The 24,417-nt window shown below is 42.6% G+C and overlaps 1 protein-coding gene across 2 annotated transcripts in view; it reads right to left on the bottom strand.

Annotated features, from left to right (window-relative positions):
* The window catches only part of SMURF1 (SMAD specific E3 ubiquitin protein ligase 1), a 99,408-nt gene that overhangs the window by 31,470 nt on the left and 43,521 nt on the right, over positions 1 to 24,417 (bottom strand). For both annotated transcript variants that reach the window (XM_038762444.1, XM_038762445.1), the window contains exon 2: positions 660 to 698. In XM_038762444.1, the coding sequence (XP_038618372.1) occupies positions 660 to 698 (39 nt within the window). The remainder of the gene's footprint in view (positions 1 to 659; positions 699 to 24,417) is intronic.

Below are 24,417 nucleotides of genomic sequence, written 5' to 3'. Positions count from 1 at the left end.
CTCCATTTCTGCAAGTGCTGCTGGTCTATCACCAGTGTGGCTCCGTGGAAAGCGCACAGGCTTGGGAGTCAGAGGTCGTGGGTTCTAATCCTGGCTCAGCCACTTGTCAGCTGTGTGACTTTGGGCAAGTCACTTAACTTCTCTGTGCCTCAGTTACTTCAACTGTAAAATGGAGATTTAAGACTGTGAGCCCCAGGTGGGGCAACCTGATCACCCTGTGTATCCCCCAGTGCTTTGAACAGTGCTTGGCACATAGTAAGCGCTTAAGAAATACTACTATTATTATTATTATTATTATTATTATTTTATTGGTCCTTTAGAACAGAACTACGTAGAAAGAGATACAAAAGAGGGTACAGTGACCAGTACTTTGTACAGCGCTTAACAAATACAATTATTATTAAAAGAGGGTGTTTACTTGGCTACTTGACAGAGGAAGTTAACCACTTCCTCCTTTCTTTTGGGCTCAATGGCCCCTTTAACTAGCAACCATCAGGGAATAAAGCCATTAATCCTTTGTGTAGACCAGGCGGTGACATTCTATTCAGGAGAGGAATTAAGGTTCCACAGGTTTAGATTACGAAAAAAAAATCACTATAGTTTACAAATATAAACACACATAGAATATAGTACAATAGCAGAAATAGATGTTTACTTACTGAAGAAGTCTTTCTTTGCAAGATTCTTGGCACACAGCACTGCAAAAACAAAGCAAGAAACTGGGTTAGCATTTTAAGAGCCAAAATTCATCAAGGCCCACTATTCATCTGAGAGAAAGCTCTCCCTGAAAATTCCCTATGAGTTTAACTTCTACTGTCTTACAAATTTAGTAAAATCCAGTAATACATTTAGACTCAGTCCTGTTGGCCTATTTCAGCCACCCTCCCCGCCAATTTTTAGCTAAGATTAAACTACAATTTTAAAAAATGTGGCAGGCTTTTACAAAAATCTGATTTTAATTTCTGCATACCACCTGTATAAAAAGCCAGTTTCAATGGTTTCCTGCTGCATTTACTTTTATATCTCGGGAATTAACTACCATCACAAAAAAGGAAACCCGGACTTTCCTATGCTACTTTGGCATTCTGATGAATAATGTGACCTTTAATATCTAAGCTTCAGTGCTTTTCAAAATGTGTCAATATGTAGTACACTTTCTGAGGCAGAAAATTATTCAGGTACAATTAGATCCTCTTGAGATTAAAATGGTTTTCTTTTCCTTCATGTTTGTCAGTTAAAAATACATTACAACTTTGCCCTTTGTCTCCTTGCCCTTCAATCATAAGTGCCTTCACATAAAACAATTTTAAGGCATAGTAAACTCTCCCTATATGATGAACTTCGATCCCTCATCTGTTGCCCCAGAGAACAGTCAACATAGGCCCATGAACTCACTATTTTAGTTCTGGATATGAAAACAACCCGCCGAGAAGAAAACTGACAGAGTTTCTATCAAGGTTTAAGTCAAAAATCTACCCCTACTATCAACAGGAAATTCATCTAGATTATGCCCCAGGTTAATTTCGGTTTCCACCTAAACAATGAGCAAGGATAAACTCATCTCTCCCTTTAAACAGAAGTGTTTTACAATTCAAGGCCGGCATATGTAACTCTCAATCTGCAGAGAGGGTTTCAGTCAGGAATTAGTGATGGGATTATGACATCACCAGGACTTTCACATTTCAGATATATCTGATGACTTCAAAAACACACACAAAAGAGCATTTGGGAGGTTCAGAAATTAACTGTACTTCCCCTCTTTTTATCCCTGATTTCAAACTTTTTCTTAGTTGTGTTGATGTAATCAAGTGCCGATTTTCTTTTCCTCCCTATTCCCTCCTCCCCCAGATGTTCCCTTTCAATTAATGCAAAAATACTGCTAAACTGTAGTCAATATTTTTTGACACAGACCGAAAACCTGGCTGCCAACAAACATTTTTCTATCTTCTGGAACCTCAAGTTGCTATTTTTATTTATTGTTTTACACTGGCTTCGTTAGTTCACCAGCCCGCACACTTCGCTCCTCTAACGCCAAACTAATTAACTAGAGAAGCAGCGTGGCTCAGTGGAAAGAGCACGGGCTTTGGAGTCAGAGGTCATGGGTTCGAATCCCGACTCTGCCACATGTCTGCTGTGTGATCTTGGGCAAGTCACTTAACTTCTCTGGGCCTCAGTTCCCTCATCTGTAAAATGGGGATTAAGACTGTGAGCCCCACGTGGGACAACCTGATGAGCCTGTATCCTCCCCAGCGCTTAGAACAGTGCTTTGCACATAGTAAGTGCTTAACAAATGCCAATTATTATTATTATTATGAATTACTGTGCCTTGCCCCTCTCACCTAGACTCTTTGCTCCCTCCCTCCCTCCTGCCGGGAATTCCCTCCCCTTTCATATCAGACAGACCACCATTCTCTCCATCTTCCAAGCCCCACTAAAATCACATTTCCTTCAACACTTCCCTGACAAACCTCTCATCTTCCTAAGTCCCCCTTCTAGGCTGCCCGTACCTGTCCATATGTACATAAGTGTAGTTTCTCAAAAAGCATTGAAAGACTAAATGAATTTGATTCACCTTGAAGTCCTAACAAAAGGATGCCTACAAGTTTCTATTCGTATGTGCCACAGACAGATGATACGATCTGCAAACTGAGGCTCATTTGTTTCTGAAATTCTATAAATCGCCATTTTGAAAAGAATTCTGGCCACACAGAACGAGAATCTTTCCTTGTATTTGGAAAGCTTACAATGTTGCACATGCCCTACTTGATTTACGGCTCATTATAATGAAATTTAGTTACATCATAAAAGGGAGGAGGGCTCACTTGTGTTATCAGCTGGAAGGCTTTAGCATATGTTAAAAGCTATGTGCAAAGACCATTTAGGGACATATTGACTGATTTAGTTTATGATAACTGCCCCATCGAAAAAATGTGATGAGGATGATAGAAATTATCTATTGTAACAGGTAAAATGAAATAATGATAAACTCATCATCATCATCATCATCAATCGTATTTATTGAGCGCTTACTATGTGCAGAGCACTGTACTAAGCGCTTGGGAAGTACAAATTGGTAACATATAGAGACAGTCCCTACCCAACAGTGGGCTCACAGTCTAAAAATAAACTCCAACACAAACTATACCTCCAAAGTAAGATCTAGAAAATCTAGAAAACTGTCGAGTTTTCCTCTTTCAGGATAGTGCTCCAATGCAACTACGAACCTGAAAACCTGGATTTAGAGTTTAAGCTCTCTCCTTGGTTTGCCAAGTTACCGCATAACCTCACAAAAGTCCGTTTACAATGCTTCTAAATCCCTAGGTATCCTAAGGTGAGACCAAATATGACACGATCTCTAATGTTGTTTGAGATCCTTGGAAGAAAGGCGATTTATAAATGAATGCAAGGTATGTTATATTTACAAAACTTGCCACACACAACGTAGCCGCACAAATCCCGGCTGTAATTTCTCACTTCTGGTTTCGTTCACATGTTCTTAGAGACCAGTACTCAGAGAGCACCTTCTCCCCAAAGGCTCAACAATGCAGTTGGAAATGGGCAGGAATTACAATTCATTGCAGTTGGTATCTTAGCTCCCAAAAGGTAGGTGGCTAAATGGACACGCAGGACCAATAAGCTTCTCTTAATAAAGATAAAGAGAGAAAGAGGCTGAAAAAAATGAGAAGAAAAAAAAAACCAATGAAACATCTGAAAGAACAAAAAGAAAATGCAACAAAACAAGAAGCCATTTTGAGAGTCTGAATGGTTGATGAACCTAAAAGTAGTAATGAAAAAAACCTACCCTGCCACCAATTAGTATGTATGGAAGTGTCAAGCAAAGTCCCCATTAGGGAAGAAGATAGAGCCCCCCCCCCCCCACACTTTTATAAATGGCATTTGTTAAGCGTTTAATATGTGCCAGGCACTGAACTAAGCGCTGGGGTAGAAACAAGCTAATCAGGTTGGACACAGTCCCTGTATCACATAGGGCTCACAGACTTGATTCCCATTTTACATATGAGGTCACTGAAGCAGAAGTGTCTTGCCCAAGTTCACACAGCCCTGCCTCAGTGACCTCATCTGTAAAATGGGGATGAAGACTGTGAGCCCCACGTGGGACAATCTGATCACCGTGTATCCTCCCCAGCGCTTAGAACAGTGCTTTGCACATAGTAATAATAATAATGTTGGTATTTGTTAAGCGCTTACTAAGGGCAAAGCATTGTTCTAAGCGCTGGGGTAGATACAAGGTAATCAGGCTGTCCCACGAGGGGCTCACAGTCTTCATCCCCATTTTACAGATGAGGGAACTGAGGCCCAGAGAAGTGAAGTGACTTGCCCGAAGTCACACAGCTGACAAGTGGCGGAGCTGGGATTTGAACCCACGGCCTCTGACTCCAAAGCCCGTGCTCTTTCCACTGAGCAACAATGCTTCCCCGAAGCACAGTAAGCGCTTAACAAATGCCATCATCATCTCATCATTATAGCAGACGTAAGGTGGAGCTGAGATCAGAACCCAGCCTGGGCTCCTTAAATGCTTCTATTATTGAAATTACGGCAGAACCAGGTCGATGCGTGGAGTCTACAGAGTGAGCTCCTATTCCACCTCCCCGTCCCACTCAATCAACTGTATTTACTGAGAGGTTATTGTGTGCGGAGCACTGTAGAAAGTGCTCGGGAGAGTACAATATAACAGAGTTGGCAGATACAATCCCTGCCTACAGCGAGCTTACAGTCTAGAGGAGTAGACAGGCATTAACATAAAGAAATAATAATAATAATGATGGCATTTATTAAGCTCTTACTATGTGCAAAGCACTGTTCTAAGCGCTGGGGAGGTTACAAGGTGATCAGGTTGTCCCACGGTGGGGCTCACAGTCTTAATCCCCATTTTACAGATGAGGTCACTGAGGCACAGAGAAGTGAAGTGACTTGCCCGAAGTCACACAGCTGACAAGTGGTCGAGCTGGGAAATGAACCCATGACCTCTGACTCCAAAGCCCGGGCTCTTTCCACTGAGCCACGCTGGTGCTTTGGGGCTGAGGGAGGGGTGAATAAAGGGTTCAAATCCAAGTGAGGTACAGAGGGACTGGGAGAAGAGGGCATAATCAGGGAAGGCCTCTTGGAGATGTATTTTCAATAAGGCTTTGAAGGCAGGGAGAGTGATCGGCAGTCGGATATGAAGGGGGAGAGCATTCCAGGCCAGAGGCAGGAAGTTGGAGAGGCATCGGCAGTAAGATAATAATGAGGGTATTTGTTATGTGCTTACTATGTGCCAAGCACTGTTCTAAGCACTGGACAGGCGAGATCGGCGAGATCCAGGTACAGTGAAAAGTTGGGCATTAGAGGAGCAAATATTCATTCATTCATTCAATCGTATTTATTGAGCGCTTACTGTGTGCAGAGCACTGTACTACGCGCTTGGGAAGTACAAGTTGGCAACATAGAGAGATGGCCCCTACCCAACAGTCTAGAAGGGGGAGACAGACAACAGAACAAAACATATTAACAAACTAAAATAAATAGAATTAATATGTACAAGTAAAATAGAGTAATAAATATGTACAAACATATATACAGGTGCTGTGGGGAGGGGAAGGAGGTAAGGCGGGGGGGTGGGGAGGGGGAGGAGAGGGAGAGGAAGGAGGGGGCTCAGTCTGGGAAGGCCTCTTGGAGGAGGCCTCTCGGAGATGTATTTTCAATAAGGCTTTGAAGGCAGGGAGAGTGATCGGCAGTCGGATATGAAGGGGGAGAGCATTCCAGGCCACAGGCAGGGCAGATAGGCAGGCAAATAGTGGAGGCTGGGTTGAAGTAGGAATCAGGGAGATAAGGTAGGAGGGGGCAAGGTGATTGAGTGCCTTAAAGCCTATGGTAGTGAGTTTTTGTTTGATGCGGAGCTGGATGGGCAACAACTGGGAAAACGTGGACTGATCGGTTGTGCAGAAAAGCGATCTGGGCAGCAGAGCGAAGTGCAGACTGAAGTGGGGGGAGACAGGAGACAGGGTGGTCGGCGAGGTGGCTGATGCAGTAGTCATCATCATCATCAATCGTATTTATTGAGCGCTTACTATGTGCAGAGCACTGTACTAAGCGCTTGGGAAGTACAAATTGGCAACATCTAGAGACAGTCCCTACCCAACAGTGGGCTCACAGTCTAAAAGGGGGAGACAGAGAACAAAACCAAACATACTAACAAAATAAAATAAATAGAATAGATATGTACAAGTAAAATTAATAAATAGAGTAATAAATATGTACAAACATATATACATGTATACAGGTGCTGTGGGGAAGGAGGTAAGATGGGGGGATGGAGAGGGGGACGAGGGGGAGAGGAAGGAAGGGGCTGGTGGTCACAGCTGGGTGTTAATCAATCGTATTTATTGAGTGCTTACTGTGTGCAGAGCACTGTACTAAGCGCTTGGGAAGTACAAGTTGGCAACATCTAGAGACAGTCCCTACCCAACAGTGGGCTCACAGTCTAAAAGGGGGAGACAGAGAACAAAACCAAACATACTAACAAAATACAATAAATAGAATAGATATGTACAAGTAAAATAAATCAAGGCGGGATGGGATAAGTCTTTGGATTAATGTGGTAGCAATGTGGAACGGAGAGGAAAGTGGAAATTTGAGCTACGTTGTGAAGGTTGAACTGCCAGGCTTCGGTGACGGAGTGAATACGTGGGTTGAATAAGAGAACTGAACGGAGGATAATGCCAAGGTTACAGGCTCGTGAGACAGGGAGGATATGGTGATGCCACCTACGGTGATGGGAAGTCAGGGGGAGGAGTGGGTGTGGGTGGGAATACAAAGAGTTCAGTTTTGGACACGTTAAGTTTGAGGTGTTGGCAGGACATCCAAGGAGAGATGTTTTGAAGGCAGAAGGAAATATGAGACTGCAGAGGAGAGAATGGATTTCCAAAAATCCATTTACTATATTGTCCTCAGAGAGAGGATGTATCCAATATTCAACTGACAGCAGATATAACACTTGATCTTAGCCAAAAGTTAATAATACTAGTATTAAGTGCTTACTCTGTGCAAAGCACAGTACAAAGGAACGCATGGAAGAGGTGTAGACAGTCCCTGGCTTTCAAAGCATTTTCTATCTAAGAGCATGGGAGGGAGGGAGGTTGGCAACCTAAGTAAGGAAGTTCCTTGAGGACAGGGATTGTGTCTACTTACTGTCCTGTACGCGCTAATCAATATCGCTGAAAGGTGAACAAAACTATACTACTAATAACAATGGTACTTGTTAAGCCTGTTCTAAGCAATGAGGTAGATACAGGTTAATCAGGTAGGACATAGTCCCTGTCCTACACGGGGCTCCCAATCTTAATCCCCATTTTACAGATGAGGTGACAGGCCCAGAGAAGTTAAGTGAGTTTCATTCATTCAATTCAATCGCATTTACTGAGCGCTTACTGTGTGCAGAGCACTGCACTAAGCGCTTGTGAAGTACAAGTTGGCAACATCTAGAGATGGTCCCTACCCAACAACGGGCTCACAGTCTAGAGGGGGGAGACAGACAACAAAACAAAACACGTGGACAGGTGTCATCAGAATAAATAGAAGTAAAGCTAGATGCACATCATTAACAAAATACATAGAATAGTAAATACGTACAAGTAAAATAGAGTAATAAATCTGTACAAACATATATACAGGTGCTGTGGGGAGGGGAAGGAGGTAGGGCAGGGGGTGGGGAGGGGAAGAGGAAAGAGGGGGCTCAATCAATCAATCGTATTTATTGAGCACTTACTGTGGGCAGAGCACTGTACTAAGTGCTTGGGAAGTACAAGTTGGCAACATATAAAGACAGTCCCTACCCAACAGTGGGCTCAGTCTGGGCAGACAAGCGGCAGTGCGGGGATTAGAACCCAGACTTCCAAACCTGTGCTCTCCCCATAAACCAAGACAAAGATGACGATTAGCCTGAAAGGAGAAGCAGGATTTCAAGCTCCTCGCGGCTCAGACGAATTGCCACAGAAGCCATGGAGGTCACAGCTGCAGCCACGATGGTGAGCGCGATTACTGTTCAAATCTTCCAGGGCTGGACCAGAGGCCAATGGAAGTCCTGGGGATATGGGGATAGGGAACTACCGTGCAGTCAGGTCCTGGCAGTTGGATATGAAGAGAATAGAGGAAAGCTCACATGGGGGCTGCTAGTCAGGATTTGAAGCCTGCCATCTCCACTCTTTTCTCTTTCTTTTTTTTTTTCCTTGTGAATAAAAGCCCTGCCAAAGCCATCACAAGAATTACATTTTCTGCATATTTTCCCTTTTTGCTTTGGCTTCTGGTTTGCTGTAGAAGAGTGACTGCCAGTTCTGATGCTGCAAGCCTAGGAAACCTAATTTTGGGGTTGAGGAAGATTACATTCCACAGTACGTATTGAGTGCCGAGCCCTTACTAAGCACTTGGGAGAGTGTGCAATCGAGTTAGTAGAATTCTGTCACTCAGCAGCAACAGATCACCAAAGAAATTATGAGCCAATACGAGCTAATCATGAGTCCATCTCAAGAATAGTCAACAGGCCTGGATTACGCCCTAGGCCCTACTACACTGTTTGCCTGCCAAACTCACTGAACCAGAAATTCTTTAGCTGCCCTTTCAGGGTGTGTACGTATATCATCATCATCAATCATATTTATTGAGCGCTTACTATGTGCAGAGCACTGTACTAAGCGCTTGGGAAGTACAAATTGGCAACATATAGAGACAGTCCCTACCCAACAGTGGGCTCACAGTCTAAAAGGGGGGGTATGTATATGTATGTGTGTGTGTATATGTTGTACACACACACACACAAACCTTTGTTTCCTAAACACTTCTCTCAATCCTTGAAACACCAAAAGTTATTTACTCTTTGCAGTGAAAAGATTAAAATGGACAAAACTCAATGTTAATCTACCACTAGCAATCACTGTTGATTTTAGGAGACAGATTAACCTTTGGTAAACTGATCACCATTGAAGAGGGGTTTCAAAGTGTCTTTCTGACTAAATTATTGAGGTTGGGTTTCGCTTCTATCAATCCCGAGCCAACAGTGCAACAAGAGCTCAATTGGCAGAGTTTGGAAGGTAGCAGAAAACGTAAAGGGCATAAAGCAGTCTTCTACTAAAATAGGATTTCTTCCTCCTCCCTGGGAAGCAAAACTGGGCTTTCAGGTTCCAGGGCTGGGCAGGAATATAATTCAGTGCAATTTGGTGCCAGGTAACTGTGCCAGTCCACATTCCAGGCTGGTAGCACGATGCCCAACGTCTGACAGGTTGGCACCCTTACACTGGTTGAAGTGGTCCACCCCCAGGTGGGAAACATTGCAAATCTTGTTCTTTGGAATCATTTTAGGCAGCATGCTGCTTCTTGAGCTTTCAGAATAATTACCCTAGTGGAATTTGGTTGGAACCATCTAAAACCATTCCCTGCAGTTTCCCCACTCAACTCAAAACTCTTCAGCCAGCTGTCCTACATGATGGCTTTTTTCCCCTTTTTTCCCCTTTTTCATGGTATCTAATAACAATAGTAATAATGATGGTATTTTGTTTAGCGCTTATTATGTGCCAAGAACTGTTCTAACCACTGGGGGAGATACGAGGTAATCAGGTTGTCCCACGCGGGGCTCACAGTCTTAATCCCCAGTTTACAGATGAGGTAACTGAGGCACAAAGAAGTTAAGTGACTTGCCCAAAGTCACACAGCTAAGTGGCGGAGTCGGGATTAGAACTCATGACCTCTGACTCCCAAGTCTGGGCTCTTCCCACTAAGCCACGCTGTTTCTCAAGCATTTACTTGAGAAGCACTTGTTACTTGTTACTTGAGAAGAAGCACTTACTATGTGCCTGGCACTGTATTATGCGCTAGGGTGAATACAGACGTAGCGGATAGAGCCCGTGCCTGGGCATCGGAAAGTCATGAGTTCTAATCCCGGCTCCGCCACTTGTCTGCTGTGTGACCTTGGGCAAGTCACTTAACTTCTCTGTGCCTCAGTTACCTCATCTGTAAAATGGGGATTAAGACTGTGAGCTCCAGTGGGACAGGGACTGTGTCCCCACTCCAGTGCTTAGTACAGAGCTTGGCACATGGTAAGTGCTTCACAAATAACAAAATTATTATTATTATTATTATTATTATTATTACACGCAAATCAGGATGGAAACAGTCCATGTCCCACATGGAAGCTCACGAGTTTTAGCCCCATTTTACAGATGAGGTACCAGGCATAGAGGAGTAAAGTGACTTGCCTAAGGTCACACGGCAGACAAGTGGCAGAGCAGGGATTAATTAGAACCCAGGTCCTTCTGCCTCCCAAGCCCATATGCTCTACCCACTAGGCCACACTGATTCTCCGTATATATAGTTCCTACATCGCAGTGGTGGCTGGAATGAGACTTCTACTTAAGTCTCAGGGGATTTGCCTTCTCCATCTGAAAAAGGCTCTAGAAAGTCAGTCATTACTATATAAGAAGGGGTGACTTCCCAAATCTCGTTGGCCAGCCGGATAAGGAGGATGTATTATAAAGGTTTATTCAGCTGAAAACTCATCTCCTTCCTCCCCAACCTCAGCCTGTTAAATTGAAAGTTTCACAGAGGATCAGAATCGTAATCAGAGAGACTTGTTGCAGCCTTGAGCGTGGCTGGGTAGAATATGTTGAACAGCCCCAGCCTTGTTTTACTCCATCAATGATGGGCGACGGATCTGACAAGGCTCCCGGACACCTTAGCTTTGAAGGTGTCTGATTTTCTGTATGACAGTTCATATTACGGATCACGCTTATGTCTTAAATAAAATGGAATGTTTCTACAGACTAAGACCATTATGAGTTAGACCTCTTACTTTCTATGCAATCCAGAAATTTTAGTAGGGGAACAGTTCTTGCTTCCTATTCAAATAGGAAGTTCACTAATTTTTTGATGGAGAAGGCTTTATTTTTGACTGCTTTTCAAATCCCCCCTCAAATGATGACTATTTTGGGGATCCGCAAATTACGTGCTGCTGTTACTCCCAGAAAAGTAATGTTTAATTTGCTTCTATTTTTTTCCTCATATTCTCCAACTTTATTCCTCAGCCCCATGAATGGCAATGGCATCACTGAACTCCAAGGACATGGATTTTCAAACTCTTGTTGTCTCTGTATTTCTAGGAGCTCAAGGTAATTTTCCAATGGAAATTAATAGGTGGTTTGTGACTTCATCTTTCAAAACTACTTTAGAGCAGTTCGCTTCTCACAGCAACCATATGAGCCGTGACTTTGGCCAAATTGAATGATTAAATCATGTTAGGAGGTCTACAATGAATAGTTTTGGAACCTTGCTTGGGCTCTGTGGTTGATGTAAATCTAACACTATGGTTCTCAAATGCCTAATTTACTTGAGGACTGAATCCACCATGCTTTAAATGGTGTGGGTTTTGAGGTAAACTGACTAATGATTGCCCCCTTTCTATAGTTTGTAATGCAGTTCATTGGCTCTGAGTTTTTCTAAATGAAGTTAGATGGAGATGCTAAATTAGGGAAAAAATAATTAAAAGAGATCAATGAAATGTAAATGACAAAATATACTCTCCTGATAAAGTAAATTGTATTAACATGACTCAGTGGAGAAAGAAAAGCACAGTTTATTCAGTTATAGATTACCTAACAATTATTAGAGTTACTAGGGTTAGGGGACCTTAGGGTTAGGAAACCACAATAAAGCTATGGATTTCTCCTCCCCACCCCTGCCATACTGTTTTTACAGGCAAGTCAACTGAGTTTTAAACACATCTACAAAGCTAGGATTCAGTAGAAGTACAAACCAAATAATGCTCCTTTAGAACTCAGAGCAAGCTACGATCAACATTTAATCAACACTGAAGCACACTTTTTGAGGCCATCCTTAAAGTACTTTGCCATCACTTTGCTTTTCTCTACATCTCTGCAAGGCATGATAAATGATTACCCTCAATTTAGAGGGAGAAAACTGAAGAACAAAGAGATTAAGCGTCTTGCCTAAGGTCATAGGCAAGGCAGTAAAGATGAGAACAACCTGAATATTAGAACCAAAAGCATATATTCAACCAAGTTTGTGCTACATCACAAACAACAAAGTAAAGAGCGTGAAGTAATTGGCCAATGCAATAAAACCTCCAACACCCTGTGGCCTACAATGAATTTGGTATATTATTGAAAATTAAAAATCAATCACTTAGGGCCTTCTGTGAAGAATGTTTGAGTAGCTGACATCTCGAACTCATTTCTCAAAACAGCTGCTGAGATCAATTCTGCTGCCTTTTTCCATTTTCAGTGCAGGCCATTAAAAGGACCAGTTACGATTTCCACCTTTGGGCAACTCATGTAGCTTTTGAAATGATATTTTTATAGGTGGAAGTTATTTATATTTGAAGTAAGAAAAGCATGTTCATGGAAAACAAACCCCGCTAAAGACACCAAGTGTATAAAAGTATCAAACTCTTAAAACTGTCCAGGGGTGGAATAAAATGCCACTTTTAGTCCTAAATGGGAAGAAATTAAATTTGGGACAAAGATTTGTTTTATTCAACTTCAAGCCAGCATTGATTAGCAGATGCATTAACTGAGCACCTACTGAATGCAAACCCTGGAAAGAGTACAACAGAAGAAAACCCATTCCCTGCCCTCAAGGAACTTGCAATCTAAGTTGGGGAGAAAATGGCAAGTAGGAATAGGAGGAAGAACAACGATAGACCCGGAAATAGTACAACTTTATCAGGATGCAATGGTAATTGAATGAACAAATGTAAGTATACACAAATAAATAAAAATATGCTGAAGTGCTGAGGATAGCAACAATACAATGTTAAGAATGGGTGCTGAGTTTTCTTGACAGGATACCAATTAGTCCTGGGAGTCAGAGGACCTGGGTTCTAATTCCAGCTCTGCCACTTGTCCGCTGTGTGACCATGGGCAAGTCACTTAACTTCTCTGTGTCTCAGTTATCTCATCTGCAAAATGAAGATTAAAACTGTGAGCCCCACAAGGGGGCATGGGACTGTGTCCAATCTAATTAGCTTGGACTAACCCCCGCACTTCGTACAGTGCCTGGCACATAGTGAGTGCATAACAAATACCATTTAAAAAAAATAGTTAAGGAAGGCTCCATGGAAAAAGCCTCTCATTTTATTACCCAACATCAATGAGTCAGCATTAAGCAATTTTAAACGCTAGGCTTTGGAACAAATTAATGAACTATGAATATATCCAAACAAATACCTGGCACCCAAAATGGGCAGATGTGACAACAAAATACTACACTGCTTCCACAAACTAATATCATATACCACTTCAGGCGTAGAAGATCAACCTTCATAGAAAGAGACACTGCCCTGTATTACATAGATAGTAAACCAGTAGGAAATACCTAGGTAGGAAATACCTGGCTTAATATTTGTGAAAATGCAAAACCTTGAATTATTCAGAGTAACACTGTAAGCTAGATGAATATTCTGACCCAAGTTCATTTCTACTGCAGTAGTATGTAAGGGCCAGAAAATATTTCCATGAAATTATTCATTTCTTTCTTCGCAAGGTTCGGGATTCTAATATGGTGCATGTTTCCCTTGTGATATTATGACTCAAGACCATCAATGCACTGTGTCATTAAAGTGGAGTTTGGCTCTGGAAAACTAGACAAGACCAACAAAAAAGGAAACGCTTGTAGGGTATCAATCTAAACAGTGAAAATATAATTCCATACGCTTCCATTTCAGAATATTTACCACTAATATTTTCCAAGGCAAATACAATCAGAAATCGTACCAATTTTGATTCAACCCTCAATGGGTGTAGCAATCCACAGACTGCTTTAGATTCTTTCACAGAACTATATTTTTCTGAAGGACTGAACACAGTGAACACAACAAATACTGGAAACACTGGATTAATAGTTGATGCTCTCAGTCCATATTCCAGTCGAGTTTGAGGAGTTTGTTTAAGATTTAAAATGTGCCATACACTGTACTAAGTACTGGGAAAGTACAACCGAGAACTGATTCAGGCCTAGTATCTGGCCAAGATGGGACAAGAGCAAGATAGACAAGACAAGGAAGGAATAAAAGTGTCTCCAGCAGTGATCAGTGCTCTCACAGATGATGATAATAATAAAAAATAACACAAAACATAATATACAGAAACTCCTTACCATTGGCTTTAAAGCTGTCAATCACCTCGCCCCCTCCTATCTTATCTTGCTGCTTTTGTACTCTAACCTGGGATATTCACTTTGCTCCTCTAACACCAACCTACTCACTGTACCTCGATTTCCTCTATTTTGTTGCCGACCCCTCGCCCACAGCCTGACTCGGATCTGGAACTCCCTCCCACTTCACATCCAACAGGCCACTCTCCCTGCCTTCAAAGCCTTGTTGACATCACATCTCCCCTAATCGATCGTATTTATTGACTGCTTTACTGTGTGCAGAGCGCTGTACTAAGCGCTTGGGAGAGTACAATATAACAGAGTTGGTAGACACATTCTCTGCCCACAATGGGCTTACAGTCTAGATAAACCTCCAAGAGGCCTTCCCTGACTACCCCATGAATACAGAGTCCAAAAATGCAATTTGGTGATATAAATGCAACTTGTATTCACAGAATTCTACTCATCTATATGGAATAAGAAAATAATTTTACAAGAGCAGAGAAGCAGTCTCTTTAAACTGTGGTATTCACAGTCGGTCAAATTCAAAGTAGATAAAGATGGATCATTTTCATTTTCCCCACTGTGGTCAAGCACCATTTTCTTTCCTCACCTTCCCTGTTGAGAGCCTGGGCTCTAAAAATTCTTTTCAGCCTCTGTGCGTCAGGCTATTTTCCTAGAAAAACATTCATTCATTCACTCATTCAATTGTATTTATTGAGCGCTTACTGTGTGCAGACAACTGTCCTAAGCGCTTGGGAAGTACAATTCGGCAACAGATAGACAATCCCTACCCAACAATGGGCTTACAGTCTAGAAGATATTTAGAATATATGATAGTCCTTCACATCCTTGGATTTCGTGATTAAGGCCTCTCACATTCTCTAAGCAGTGAAACCCCAATTTTCAATCTTGCTTCTGATCTCTCTTTCATTTAACCTTAAAATGTTATTTTAAACATTTCTATCATTCTCTTTCGATTCCTCTAAATTCTCCATACCGCACTTAAGCTTTGGGGTTCCTTAGAGAACTATGTTCCCAGATAGAGGTCTTCAGGATTAGCTTGTCAAATGGTACATGGCTCAGGGGAAAGAGCTTTGGAGCCAGAGGTCATGGGTTCAAATCCTGGCTCCGCCAATTGTCAGCTGCGTGACTCTGGGCAAGTCACGTAACTTCTCTGTGCCTCAGTTCCCTCATCTGTAAAATGGGGATTAAGACTGTGAGCCCCCAGTGGGACAACCTGATCACCTTGTGACCTCCCCAGCGCTTAGAACAGTGCTTTGCACATAGCAAGCGCTTAATAAATGCCATCATTATTATTAGTAGTACCAGTTTCTTTCGAATTTGTGCCATCAGTTTCTTCTCACTACGCCTAGAAGCAGCATGGCTCAGTGGAAAGAGCCCGGGCTTTGGAGTCAGAGGTCATGGGTTCAAATCCCGGCTCCGCCAACTGTCAGCTGTGTGACTTTGGGCAAGTCACTTAACTTCGCTGTGCCTCAGTTCCCTCATCTGTAAAATGGGGATTAAAACTGTGAGCCCCCCGTGGGACACCCTGATCACCTTGTAACCTCCCCAGCGCTTAGAACAGTGCTTTGCACATAGTAAGCGCTTAACAAATACCATTATTATTACTCCTTCCTCACTCAAAAAAGCGGGGGGAATCAGGGAGGGGGAAAAGGGGAAAAAAGAAGAAAAGGAGAAGGAAGAAAAAAGGATGAAAGGAACTCATCAGACTACAGGGGTGAGCCGGGGAACCATGGGATATGATGGAGGGGAAAAGGAAGAGGATGAAGGACAGAGGGCTAGCTACCTACGATGATCCAAAAACCAAATGGCTTCATCCATCACAGTCCCAATTCCGGGGGAGGGTGATGTCCCTCGCCCCATGGAGCTGGTGTCTATGCAGATGTTATAGTTCAACCAAGCAGGCGCTGTTTCCACAGACAAATCCATTTGCTACTTCAGCATCTTGGTCCAGAGTTTGGATCCAAGCTGCCAAATGATTCGGGGAAGAGGCAGTTCGGAGTCTGCCACGGATGTCGTCAGAAAATCCCTACACGCTTCCGCAGCAAGTTCACAGCCAGCCGAGAGCGGAAGTAAATTTTTTCCATGTCTTAAACCTTTCAATCGGCTCTTCCCTACGACAGCTGGAAGGTGTCTGTACGACCAGTCGCTGACAGCCTATGAAACTGGATAAAAAGCCGACCAGGTGAAATAACTGCCTACTTCTAGTCTAAATAATATAAAATGATCCTTTTGACTCCAAAGCATAAATCCCGCTCTCCCTCTCCCCCCAAGCCCCCCCGGTGACTGGGATCCAGGAAACAAGGAGAGAAGGATAATTTCCATATTAATATGTCACTTCAGGGAAGAAGCCCAAATGTGTATGAAGGATGATTTTTCCTTGGGTCATTAAAATCCAGGCATTAGTGAATGGCCTCACTATATTCTTCTGGCCAGGGCTTTCCAGGTCAAAGTTCTGAGGCTGCTACTTTCAGTTTAAAAGAAGGCCTTAGTGACCTCAGTTAGAATTCAGAGGAACTCCAAGATAGTGTGTGGCTAAGCTTACATTGAAGCAGACGATTCAAGAACTGTGGGATAAATACAAGTCACTGAGTACAGATTCATCCTCCAAAGGGGCCAGAACAACCAGGCCATCTGACCAGTCACACTAGCTTTCTAGCCAATCTTGAATTCTTGGCCTTTTGGGTGCCAGACTATGACGGTGGGAGTTGATGGGTGGGAAGAGGCACTGAAATGTTTCATCGAGATGAGGATCATCTCCTTGATTAGTCAGACCTCCCATGAGCTTAAAGATTTTTTTTTTTTTTTAAATGGTACGTGTTAAGTGCTTTCTATGTGCCAGGCAATGTATTAAATGTTGGGGTAGATACAAGGTAATCAGGCTGGACACAGTCCCATCTAGACTGTGAGCCCGTTGTTGGGTAGGGACCGTCTCTACATGTTCCTGATTTGTGCTTCCCAAGCGCTTAGTCCAGTGCTCTGCACACAATAAGACTGAATGAATGAATATCCATTTTATACATGAAGTAACTGAGGCACAGAGAAGTTAGGTGATTTGCCCAAGGTCACAGCAGACAAATGGCAGACCCGGAATTAGAACCCAGGTCCTTCTGAGTGTCAGGCCTATGCTCTATCCACTAGGCCATGCTGCTTCTCATTGAGCCTCATTTCTACCATGACCAGTGAGGAGCTATTAAAATCTTCTTTTTTCATAAAGTTCGGTCAGCCTCTTGGTTAATAATGAAAAAACACATAGGAACATTCCCCACTAATATTCTACAGTAAAAACATGTTGGTTCAGGGTTTTCTACATGTCATGTGTTCAGGTAAACACCAGTGGATAGAAATGCCCACCTCCTGGACTCACCTTCACCGACCGAAGTCCGGCTCACTGCCTAAAACACATCCAAACCTGAGCCATCCAATTCCTAAACTATAAACTGAGAGTAGATTTCCTGCAATAAAATACTTTGAATCTTAGATGTTATTTAGAAAAACATCATGTAATTTTTGAACAAAGTTCCTTTTAAAAATTCAAGAAAAGGAAAGACTTGATTTCCAAACAAGTCACGGTTGAGCATTATCAAGAGAAAAACTATCCCAAAGGCCACCGATGTTCAGAGAGTAGAATATAAAACGGAATTTTCGAAGTAACATCTTTAGGCTTGAGAATCTAGTGGGAAAGAGCCCAGGCCTGAGAGTCAGAGGACCTGGGTTCTAATCCCAGCTTTGTCACTTGTCTGCTGCATAACCTTGGGCAAGTCACTTCTCTGGGCCTCAGTTACCTCATCTGTAAAATGGGATTAAATCCTCCTCCCTCCAATTTAGACTATGAGTTTCATGTGGGACATGGACTGTGCCCAACGGGATGATCTTGTATCTATCCCAGAGTTTAGAACAATAATGACACATAGTAAGCATTTAAACACCATGAAAAAAAATCTCAAATGGCATAATCATGGTGGGCTGAAGAATTAGAAGAGGAAAAAGCATATTAACTCTAAATTGAAGTTTGGGGTAGAGTTTGAAAGGAGGTGAGTGAAAATTAAAAATTGAAATTTCACTGTCCTTTTATCATGATATGAGGAGTAAAATTAGCAAATCATTATCCAAATCACTTAACCTTAAGAAGGAGTGTGGCTTGGAAGAACCTGGGAGTCAGGGAACCTGGATTCTAATTCTAGTTCTTCCATATGCACTTTGTGTGACCTTGGACAAGATATTTAACACCTTGGTACCTCAATTTCCTAATCTGTAAAATGGGGACCCAGTACCTGTTCTCCCTCCCCCTTAGACTATGAACCCCAGGTGGGACTGTCTGACCTGATTATCTTGTATCTATCCCACTGTTTGGCACACAGTCTGTGCTTAGCAAATAATAATAATAATAATAATGGCATTTATTAAGCGCTCAATATGTGCAAAGCACTGTTCTAAGCGCTGGGGAGGTTACAAGGTGATCAGGTTGTCCCACGGGGGGCTCAAAGTCTCAACCCCCATTTTACAGATGAGGTAACTGAGGCACAGAGAAGTTAAGTGACTTGCCCAAAGTCACACAGCTGACAGTCGGGCAGAGCCGGAATTTGAACCCATGACCTCTGACTCCAAAGCCCGGGCTCTTTCTGTTGAGCCACGCTGCTTCTCCATTATCCAAATACCATTATCATTACCGTCATTATTACAAACTAATACCGGAACCCAAAAAGGGAGAGAAGCCCCAATTTCTTATTTACTAGTTGTCAACTTGGCAAAGTCAAAATAATTTAATATCAAGCTATGATCTTTCAAAAAACTACAAGAATATGGTAGAATGATAAAAACGTATTAACATAAAAACATTAGAAATATAAATCAAAAGGCAAAATAAGACTAAGATTTCACATGCCCAAAGCTAAACTGATCTCGTTTCTTATCTGATTTTATAAATGCTTTTACAATGTAAGGAAAACCATGAAACCAGTTAATAATAAAGTCAGTGTTTATTGCTAATGGAAAATTTTGCTAGATCAGACCATTTTATAGCAGCCTACAGCAGTTTACTTTTCAGCCAATGCTATTGACAATCTCCTAGTACACTGTAATGACTAAATGCAAACTGAATCAAAAATAAATTTGATAAGCAATAGCCTTAAGGACCAAAGAGGCTGGCATCTGAAGGAGCACAGGAGGGAAGGTGCTAAACAATGAATATTTTCTGTTACCAACAGATCTGTCAAAAGAAAGGAGGATATTGTTTCTAAGCATGGGCTTCTCAACTAGGCCACTGGGTTTCTAGTACTGATGAATAATGAAAAGAGTGTCTGACTCACAAAGGGGAAAGTGTGGGGGCAGGGGAGAATGCTTAACAATTTCGGTATCTATTTTCCAAGACCTTTCTGATCACAAATTTCTACTCCAAAAAAACAACGATGAAAACCATGTTAAGGATCCTATTAACAGGCTGGGATGATCTCTTGCCTTCATTTAATGGGAAAAAGAAAATGCTAGGATGTGTGAACTAGAAGATTCCTAACGTAGGGGGAGGACTACTAACATTCAATTATTCTGGTCTCCAGTTGCAGATAAGAAGAAATTTGTGAGATAGGTAAATGGGCTGGAGAAAAAAAGGAAGTATCTCTTCCTTTCCAGAAAGAGGAGGAATTTAATTTTGAAATACATGGCAGTGCAAACTGGTGATCAGTAGAACGGGATCCCCCCTGCTCCCAATTATATGGTGACCTGTTTCACTGCTGATCCATTTTGAACCACGTGGGTTTGTTGTGATACACTTTGTGACCTACTTCCTTAAAAGTCTCTACCTCACGGTGTGCCTGCCCAGACTCAATATACCCAAAAGTGCTGTGAGTAGCTGTTGTGACAAAGCTGCTTATCATGATCGAACACTGGAGTGTTAACCCAAATTAATTTTTTCTACAGTAAAAGTGCTTCCGGGGCTTAAAGGAGTAACAAAAAAGGTAGATGATGTACACAAAGTCCACTTTAAGTGACTTCCATGGGTAACATGGCAAAGTATGGTTAAACAACCCACAATTAATTTTTTCTACAGTAAAAGTGCTTCCGGGGCTTAAAGGAGTAACAAAAAAGGTAGATGATGTACACAAAGTCCACTTTAAGTGACTTCCATGGGTAACATGGCAAAGTATGGTTAAACAACCCAAAAGTCCAGTGACCGAAATCTAGTTCCGTGTACTTTCAACCATATCGACACTTGCTGTAAACTCAATTTTCAAAAGCATAGATTCCCTTTCCAGATCTGTGCCTTATCCAAAAGCACCCCGAGCTAAACAAGCATACCCACCACGGATAGTCTAGTTCAAAAACAAAAGTGAAGATCATTCAAAATCTATAGTCCTAATTATTTGAGGACAACACTGAAGGTGACATTCACCCATGACTGCTTGTGTGACTGAAAAGGCCAATGTGAGATGCTCAGGCCTGGCCACCTTGGGGGCTCAAAAAAGGCTGTCCTTTGTGCTGCCTTTTTATTCAGCTGGGATGCAGCACTGTTTGAGGTTTGGTTTTAATGTGCAATTAAAATGTGTCCTCTGTCCTCCTTGCTTCTGGCTTTCAGTTTCAGCTCTCAATACAGCAGTTGTTTTGGATGTACTGTTGTCACCAATGCCCCCTCACGTACCATCCCCCGCAGCATAGCTGTGCCAACATGAGCAGAGCTTCGGTGCTGACTACGAGACTGACGACATTCCAGGAGCCCTGATGAACCCACTCCTCTCCATTCCGCAACTTGTCCACGTACAAGTGGTACACCTACACTCTATACATATTCTTCTCCAATATTTGTGGGAAAAAAAAGGAATCGAACCAATACTTTCCAATATTACTAATACATTTTACACCCCAACTAAAAAGTGAAGGGTAATTCCTACCTTATCAAAACTCTAGTCCCGTCCCTTCTTCCCTCCTTAACAGCCATCTTCAACCGTTCGCTCACCAATGGCTTCCTTCCCAGTGCACTCAAACATGCCAGGTCTCCCTTATCCTAAAAAAACCAACCCTCCCTTGAACCTATGGCTCCCTCCAGTTATCACCCCATCTCCCTCCTACCATTCCTCTCCACTTGTCTTGAGTGAGTTGTCTACACCTGCTGTCTCAAATTCCTCTCCTCCACTTCTCTCCTTGACCCCCTTCCAATCTGATTTCTGTCCCCTTCACTCCACAGAAACCACCCTCTCAAAGGTCACCAATGATCTCCTTCTTGCCCAAACCAACGGCCTCTACTCCATCCTAATCCTCCTAGACCTCTCAGCTGCCTTCGACACTGTGCACGGGCCACCACCTCCTCCTGGAAATATTATCCAACCTTGGCTTCACTGACTCTTGGTTCTCCTCATCTCTCTGGCCATTCATTCTCAGTCTCCTTCACAGGCTCCTCCTCTGCCTCTGACCTCCTCCTGTGGGGGTCCCTTAAGGTTCAATTCTGGGTGTCGTCCTATTCTCCATCTACACCCACTCTCTTGGAGAACTCATTCATTCCCATGGCTTCAACTTCCACCTCTATGAGGACAATACCCAAATCTACATCTCCAGCCCCGACCTCTCTCCTCCTCTACAGTCTCGCATTTCCTCCTGCCTTTAAGACATCTCTACTTTGATGTCCTCCCGTCACCTCAAACTTAACATGTCCATAACAGAACTCCATATCTTCCCACCAAAATCCTGTCCTCCCCCTGAAGTTCCCATCACCACCATTCTTCCTGTCTCACAAGCCTGTAACCTTGGCACTTTCCTTGACTCCTCTCTCAACCCACATAGTTGATCCACCTCTAAATCCCGTCTGTCCCATCTTCACAACATCACTAAAATCCGCCCTTTCCTCTCCATCCAAACTGCTTCCATGTTAATATAATCACGCATCCTATCCTGCCTGGATTACTTCATCAGCCTCCTTTCTAATCTCCCAGCCTCCTGTCTCTCTCCACTCCAGTCCACATTTCACGGATCATTTTTCTACAAAAACATTCAGTACACGTCAACCCGCTCCTCAAAAAACTCCGGTGGTTCCCCAACCACCTCCACATTACACAAAAACTCCTCATTATTGGCTTTAAAGCCCTCCCCCACCTTGCCCTCAACTAACTTCTCTTTTTTCCATCTACAATCAAGCCCACACACTTCACTCCTCTAATGCTAACCTTATCACTGTGCCTCGATCTCACCTGTCTTCCCACCGTCCCCTGGCCCACGTCCTGCCTCTGGCCTGGAACGCCCTCCCTCCTCAAATCCGATAGACAATTACTCTCCCGGCCTTCAAAGCCTTATTGAAGGCACAATTCCTCCAAGAAGCCTTTCCAGACTACGCCCCACTTTTCCTCATCACCCTGACTTGCTCCCTTTGCTCTTCCCCCTTCCCAGCCCAAAGCACTTATGCACAAATCTGTAATTTATTTGTATTGATGTCTGTCTCACCCTAGACTGTAAGCTTGGTTGTGGGCAGGGAATGTGACTGTTTATTATTGTATTGTATTCTCCCAAGCACTTAGCACAGTGCTCTGCACACAGTGCTCAATAAATATGATTGACTGAATGAACTGAATGCTGAAAGTTGAATAATTCCCAAAACATCAAAAGAGAATGTCCTAAGACAAGGCTCCGAACTTGAGCAATTACTAGTTTTTCCATTTTCACTAATTCATATTTTTAAGATCTTTAGAGCCCAAACTGTTAAAGGGTCACAGCCTAACTTTAAGACAAAGGATTAATTTTTCTATAAGAATACATCAAACATTTTTCTTCTTAAAAATGTTTGCATTAACTCTTGTGCATTAGAGCCATTCCACCACTTTCAGAAAATGCAATCAAACTAGAACAAACGGGAAATAGAGAATACACTACACTGATTCTGGAATAACGGCAGATTTCTCTTCGTGTGTTACAAACATTAACGAGCACAGTATTTCTTTGCCCAACAGTTAGTTGAAAAAACCATGATAGTGACAAGGCAGCAGGCCATGGTACTGCTTTGGAAAGTAAATACAAAATAATCAGACAAGGTTGCCTGTATAATTTTTAACTACTACAGCCCACTTTCTAATTTTCACCACTGATACACTCTCCTTTTAAAATCCCCTACCTTTGTATTTACGCACTCTAATCCCCAAACACTCTGTGACCAACCACATTACACTTTTAGCAGTTATGCTTTCTTACCTTCCAAATCTGCTGAAGAAAAGTCTTCATTTAATAATTAACTTTGACATGTAGTATAGCACTTTTTACCACAGAGCTATATCGGCAAAGGAATTCACAACTTCATGGCTTAGGAGAATAGAATAAAAATATAAAAAAAATCCACTAGCAAAATAGCCAGAAATATCACCAAAAATCATTTTTCTGCTATGCAACCTTGGGCAAGTCACTTAATTTATCTCCTCCTCAGTTACCTCACCTGTAAAATGGGGGCTAAGACTGTGAGCCTTATGTTCAGTCATTCGATCGTATTTATGAGCGCTTACTGTGTGCAGAGCACTGTACTAAGAGCTTGGAAAGTGCAATTCAGCAACAAAGAGCAACATGTACCAATAAATCCCTGCCCACAATGGGCTTACAGTCTATGTGGGACTGGGACTGTGTCTACTGCCTAACACCACATAATATATGCAGCCCAGGGATATTTCCTGACTGGTTGCTGATATATCCCAGTACCCATAAGGCCTGCCCTCAAGGTTTAATCTACTCACGAGGGGAACAGCATGGCTTAGCAGATACAGCAAGAGCTCGGGAGTCAGAATGATCTGGGTTCGAATCTCAGCTCCACCACTTGTCTGCTGTGAGACTTTGGGCAAGCCACTTATCTTCTCTGTCCCTCAGTTCCCTCATCTATAAAATGGGGATTAAGACTGTGAGCTCTACGTAGGACAGGGACTGTGTCCAACCCAAATATCTTCTATCTACCTCAGCGCTTAGAACAGTGCCTGCCACATAGTAAGAGCTTAACAAATACCGTAATTATTATTAGACATAAATCAATTCCTGCCCTACTTCTGTCTCCCTTCTCCTCCCTCCTCGGTCCCAGCTCCCTTCCGACTCTCCCATATTACCACATCTTGAAGTCACCCTCCCTTTCTCCCTATTTCACCTTCCTGTGAGTTTTTATAAGTTTATATGTTTACATTAGCCCTGATAACGCTGATAAGCACTCAGGACAGGGCTCTGCACACAGTGAGTGCTCACTGTATACCACCGATGACTGATGAGGATGATGGGTGTTCCACCATGCTTCTC

Source organism: Tachyglossus aculeatus, chromosome 21 (genome assembly GCF_015852505.1).
Source record: "Tachyglossus aculeatus isolate mTacAcu1 chromosome 21, mTacAcu1.pri, whole genome shotgun sequence".
Lineage (NCBI taxonomy): Eukaryota > Metazoa > Chordata > Mammalia > Monotremata > Tachyglossidae > Tachyglossus > Tachyglossus aculeatus.
Note: the sequence above shows the minus strand (reverse complement) of the source record. Positions and strands in the feature narration are given on the sequence as shown.